Genomic DNA, 5,801 nt, shown 5'->3' with positions numbered 1-5,801 from the left:
GGGGGGGGGGGGGGGACTGACCTTTCGGATTTCTTCTTGTAATAATGGACGCACGATTGGGGTGGATGCTCTTTTTTGTCATTAGGATTTTGGTCATCTCGCAGATGATGCCAATAAGTTTATTGGTGATCGATAAGCCGGATATCGTAACATCACTCGTCATTTGGGGGCTCATAATCCGGGGAGAACAGCGGGGATGGCGGGTCATAATTCACTTTGTGTCTTCTGATTAATCTCATGAAATTAGGGTTTTCGGAGGGGAGTTGGAAGATTGAATGATTTATTGGTAAACAAGGTAAAGGAACTAAAAAACAAATGGGAATATACAACTTTTTTTGTTCACTGGAATTGCAGAATTCCCGATATTTTTTCAGGATATTTCGGCTCAACTTTCTGAGATTGATCTTTTGACTACATTCTCTACAGTTATCTCAGCCTGACGAATTACGAACTGTGTTCGACCATTCGTCCGTTTAACTTTCATCCAGTTAGATAACTCTTTGTAGTCGGTGCTAGAGTCATCACTGCTTGACGTTATGCTAGGAGTCGTCACCTCACGTGGAATCGTCAGTTCTCTGCGATCTGCTTCAAGAACCTTGAAGTGGGTACTACTCACCTTCTGAAAATTTTAATTAAGGCCCGGTTGGATCATTTTTCCGACGTTATCTAAATTGTTTTTTTTGTCTAAAACTTTGGTGCGATTCTGCATGATGCAGAGATTTCCCAAAAGTATAAAATCATGTTCTCATCAAAAACAAAAAAATTTGGAAAATTTTGAAAAAGCCTTTTGTATTTTTATAGAAATATATGATTTACCGTGGCACATGGCTGCCATCATGGGGGAGGAGGATGAACTTGTAAATCATACAGTACATATTTAACCCTAGACTGGTCACCATGCGAGGGAATTGCAGCAACACGTCGTTGTATTCACCTTGCCATCGACTGGATGACCGGAAAAATTTGAGAAAAATTGAATTCGTCAATTGAAGTATCTGGAAAATTCTAGTATTTTTTTTTCAATATTGTATCCTTAATTCTGGGAGAAAAAAAATTAATTCCAACAGGTGAACAATTTTTTCCCGTGTTAAATGAAATTGCCTGTTGCGCGACGTTGTAGGGAACTCGCTAAACGCGCCCGGGAAGTGTAGAATGGATTCGACAACGCTGGAGCCTAAATAACACGGCGGCACTCTCCCGCGAAGGGGACTAAAGTCGCATTTTCCCGTCAGCTGACCAGACTAGGGTTAAAAACATATTTTTTGAATTGTTTGATTACACTTTCACTACAGAATAATGGTCAGTCGCATCGAACAATTGCACCAAAATTATGTTCAAAAGTTGTTTTTTAACATAATTTTATATTTTTGGGAGATTTCTGCATCATGCAATAGTATACTGTGTTACAAGTGCGTGAAGAACCACTTTTTCGCAGGCACGCGTAACACAACCTATTTTTTGTGATTCCTGCCAAGTTTACTGTTCGGAACAGTAGTAGGGGTAAAGTAGTTGTTTTTTCGCATGAACTGCGTAGCGAAGTTTTACGCACGAGAATTTACATTACGCACGACCTCTGAACTTTACGTACACTAAACGGTTTCGAAAAGTGAATTTTTCAGGCAGGTATCACAAAAAACTGTGTCAAAGTTTTAGATTAAAAAATGATTAAAAAACAATCTAAATAAGTCGGAAAGATACTCCAACTGAGCCTTAAAAGATCAAAATGGAAGGAAATTATGAGAAGTTTTGGATTTTCTTATGCCTTTAACCTTCTTGGGTGCGAGTTTCTCAATATTCACAACTTCACAATTATTGGATTTGGCGGCCTCCAACGACGTTAGCGAAGCAACAATGTGCGAGCTCAATCGTTTCGCGGAGCAAGTCAATCTACAATGATGCCTAGATCTGTTTTTAACATTGAGCGTTCTTCTAGAACTTTTCCCTTTAATCAAAGAGTCCTCATGAACTTCCCTCGAACTTTCTTGCTCAACTGATTCCAAAGATTCCTTTGATATCGCACGTTTTGAATGTCCTCTAGCACGAAGCAACTCTCGATTATTTCGTTCAACGTCTCCCTGAAGTTTTCGAACTAGCAATTCATACCTGAAAATGCGAAAGGATCCCTTTGTTTAAGATGATAAACGAGTGAAAATATTCTTTGCAATTCTACCTCCTAATTGTACTCTCTCTATTTTTCTTGAATAACGCCATCTCTCTCTCTTTCTTCAATAGCAATTCTTTCATTTTCGCCAATTCACCTCTGACATCGTCATTGCCTTCATGAATCATATTCAGCATGGCAGTGCTTCGCTTGAAGCGCGCAGCAAGATTGGAAATCTCATGGGACGAGGTACGTTCAAGCTCCCTCCTCTCTACCTCCGATCGCCTCATTTCCTCCTTGACTGTTGTCAACTTGTCTAGTGCATTGGCGATACCCTCACCCAATTCATTCACCCGTTCACCATTCACTGTGTTCATTCTCACCATGCCAGCCAAATCAGTCCTCAGAGACGTGATTTCATTTTCCCTGTCCTGCACCCTCGACGACAATAACTTCAGCCTGCACTCCAGAGACGATTGGCTCCGCAGACGCTTCTGCAATTCCTCCCTCAATTCCTCCTTCTCTCTTTTACACTTCTCAAGAATAACAGAAAAATCACTGACTCTATCCTCTAAATTGTGCACCATCTGGAGATCACGTTCAATAGTCGAGATTCTTTGGTTCAGGGAATTTATTGTACACGTTTTTTCTTCTAGTTCTGATGAGAGTTTATTAATCTTGTGGATGTGGGTGGTTATGCACTGGAGGGAGGACTTCTCCTGGTCCAAGTATGCTTTTGAAAGTTTACTTTCTAACTCGATATTGCATTCCTTCAAGTTTTCTAGGTCAACCTCCTGGCTTGCTAGTTTCAGTTGATATTCAACGATTTTCTGATCACTCTGGGACATCATTTCCTTTAGGTTCTGCATGACTCGGCGAATGTGCTCGAGCTCTTTTGATAGCTCGTTGATGCGGATGGAGCCTTCGAGGTGCTCTAATTGCAGAGCTTTGTAGTCCAATTTTAATTGATTCACTTTCTGCTCAATCTCTTTTTTGGGATGTTCTGATTCTCGAGGGCTTGATGTTTGGGTGCTCTTGTCTTCTGTTTCAGTCATCATGCTATTCCTCGTGCTGGAGGATATCCTGCTGCTGACGCCAATACCCGAGTCTCCTTGTCTGTCCATTTTTATCAAGTCCAGAGTTTTATCGATTGTCTCAAAAATATTGGGAGTAATCTTGGTGGATGGGTTCATGGTCTGAAATTCCGGAAGATTTTCAACAGTTATAATACTTGATAAAGATGATTGAGGCCCAATGGTATCAGAGCTCGAATCTGATGAATTTGACTGCATTGAGTTCACAACGAAAATACTGCTGACTTCATCCGTCGTATTCTGGGACTCATTCTCAGGGTCTTCAGCTTCAATCTGCTCACGCGATTGATTCCGCGTCAGCTCATCTAATGATTCTTCGAGAGATTTAATTGTCTCGTTTTTTTTAAATATCACCAGCTTCAGGTATTTCAGCAAGTCTTTGTACTCGAATGAAGAGCATTCATGTTCTGATGACAGAACTTCCCTAATTTCCCTCAGCTCTTCATTGGCTAATCCCAGTTCGAAGGCACAGGTGTTCTTCTCTGTCCTCAGAGCATCACATTCCTTTTTAGTAGCTCTCAATGTTTCTTTCACAGACATGTATTTAGTGGTGATTCGAGCATTCTCAGCCTCGAGAATATCTAATGAAGATTGAGAGTCGTTCACGTCATCATCAGAGTCTCTCCTCCTCCTTTTCCTGTTGGTCAGACTGTCAATTCGCTCTTTGTAAAATGTCTCCACCTGCTTTACTGACCACTTCAATAAGTCTTCTTGATCTTCTTCAATCGCTCGGGCATGCATCCTCCAGTTTGACTCCATGTCCTTCATCATTGTAGAGCAGAAGTTTGCCATCTCCTCCCGAATTTTTAATTCCCGAACTGTTGCGTTTGATCTCAGGATTTCTATTTCCTTCTTCAGGATTGAATTCTGATCTTCCAATTCCCTGTATTCATTTTCATATTTATCTTCAATTTTCACAGGGCTCTCTTCAGTTGCGGGAGCTATATCCTTTATAGGACTGGGAATCGTCAACTGCGATCCAGAAATTTTCTTCAATTCCTTCCCGGGTGGCACAGTAATCCTCCTCGCAATGGAGCACAAGTGCAGAATGCTCTGATTCTCAACATAAAAATCCGGAGATGGATTTAGATGAGCAATAATCGTCAATTGCTCCTTACCTGACAGACACCTTTGGAAGAGTCTCGTCAGTTTTGATTCTCGGAAGGCTCCAACAGCCTCAGAATTAAGTTTACTGGATTGACGATCGTGAACACTCTGGAGACATTTTCCCAGAGCTAATAGCCCAGCCTTGATATTTCTCGCTTCCTTCAGAGACTCTCCACTGGCCGTGACGTTCAATTTATTTCTTCCCGATCCAGCTAGATCACAAAAGGTCAACGTACTCACCTCAACATCATCAACAGCGCATTCTTTGAAGTACTTCAACAAAGTAATGGAGAAAATGGAATGGGAGAGGGAACTCCCACTGTCTGACGGCTCTGACGACACACTCAGCCTCGATTGTCCAGTGAGGAGAACCTGATAAGCTTCTAGACCAGTAGTAACACAGATCATAGTCAGTCCAGGGATGAAGGACCTCCCCTGCTTATCAGTGGCCAATTTCAAGGGGGAAGTCTTGCCTTCATCGACTTCTCCAAGTAAATCATAAATATTTTCGTTGTAGATTTCAGCAAAGGACAACCAGGCGGAGTAAAGAGCCTCCCCACTAGGTTCTCTGTACTCTTCATCTGCGGAATCTTCTAAAAGTTTCCAGGTGTCGATGGTATTGACTTTGTTCTGAAGTTTCGATAACAATTTCTCTTGTGCCATTGACTCGGCGAGACACTTCTTCTCATCCAAACTAACGATTTCGAAACTAGGAAGAGGCTTGTACCATGGTGAGAGAGTACAATTTACAGCAGAGAAAATGAATTCAATACTTCTAGGAATTATTCCAGGTGATTCTAAAGAGCCGTAAAGCGAGAAAGTCTTACCAGAGTCTGTGGTCCCATAAGTCATCACCGTGGAGTTTTGACCAGATAAAAAATCGAGAATTGTGTCACCTGTGCAGTCCTTAAAAACCTCATCTTGGGAGGAATTAAGAGTAAGAATTTTAGTGAAGGAAAACTTTTTACTAGTCGCCTCACTCGATTTCAATCTTCTGGTGGAGCAGCCGTCTGGGGAAGGGAATTTTGTGAGGAGGGTTTTCGAATCGGAGACAACGTACATTTCTTCTTGGATTTTTTTGGCACGTTTCGTTTTCGGGGTCCTTGGCTTGAGACGCAAGAATACTTTGACTGTTTGTGATGTGCGGGATCCATTTAGTGAGTCTGCAAAGTCGTCAGTCAATTCGCGTTTTATCGTGCGAGTCTCGTTGAGGTTCACAGACTGCGGTCTTCTAGAGGATCTAGAACTGTCCTCCGATAACCTGGTAGACTCGAACAAATTCTCTGTCGAGTAACTCATATTGAAATATTTTCATGGAAATAATCCACAATCAATAGAACTTTTTAAGAGCTTCTTTCGTGAAAAAAAAATCGTAACCTAGAACCATCACAACCTAATTAATCCCGCCCGCAATGATGAATTGAAATATCGAAAACAAATTGTTCAGCTTCGCAATTTTGGAGATCAAAGCAAAATCACGTGTTGTAAATTTTATTAAG

General features: G+C 41.4%; 1 protein-coding gene across 1 annotated transcript; it reads right to left on the bottom strand.

Annotated features, from left to right (window-relative positions):
* Window positions 1-385: 385 nt before the first annotated feature.
* LOC107039305 (kinesin-like protein KIF20B) lies at window positions 386-5,601 on the bottom strand. Its single transcript, XM_015258859.1, has 3 exons — window positions 2,171-5,601; window positions 1,770-2,103; window positions 386-619 (listed from the first exon to the last, which is right to left on the bottom strand). Exons 1-3 carry the CDS (start codon window positions 5,599-5,601, stop codon window positions 386-388), a joined length of 3,999 nt encoding a protein of 1,332 aa, XP_015114345.1.
* Between the last annotated feature and the right edge of the window lie 200 nt (window positions 5,602-5,801).

This window comes from Diachasma alloeum, unplaced genomic scaffold, assembly GCF_001412515.2.
Source record: "Diachasma alloeum isolate Michigan unplaced genomic scaffold, Dall2.0 Dall_scaffold_00296, whole genome shotgun sequence".
Lineage (NCBI taxonomy): Eukaryota > Metazoa > Arthropoda > Insecta > Hymenoptera > Braconidae > Diachasma > Diachasma alloeum.
The sequence above is the reverse complement of the archived record's forward strand: the minus strand, read 5'-3'. Positions and strand labels throughout refer to the sequence as shown.

Coding starts and splice junctions, on each gene's coding strand:
- LOC107039305 (XM_015258859.1), bottom strand. CDS start 5,601: ATGAGTTACTCGACAGAGAATTTGTTCGAGTCTACCAGGTTATCGGAG. Junction 2,104..2,170: donor AGAGAGAGTACAATTAGGAG/GTAGAATTGCAA, acceptor TCGCATTTTCAG/GTATGAATTGCTAGTTCGAA. Junction 620..1,769: donor AGAAACTCGCACCCAAGAAG/GTTAAAGGCATA, acceptor TAAAATTTTCAG/AAGGTGAGTAGTACCCACTT.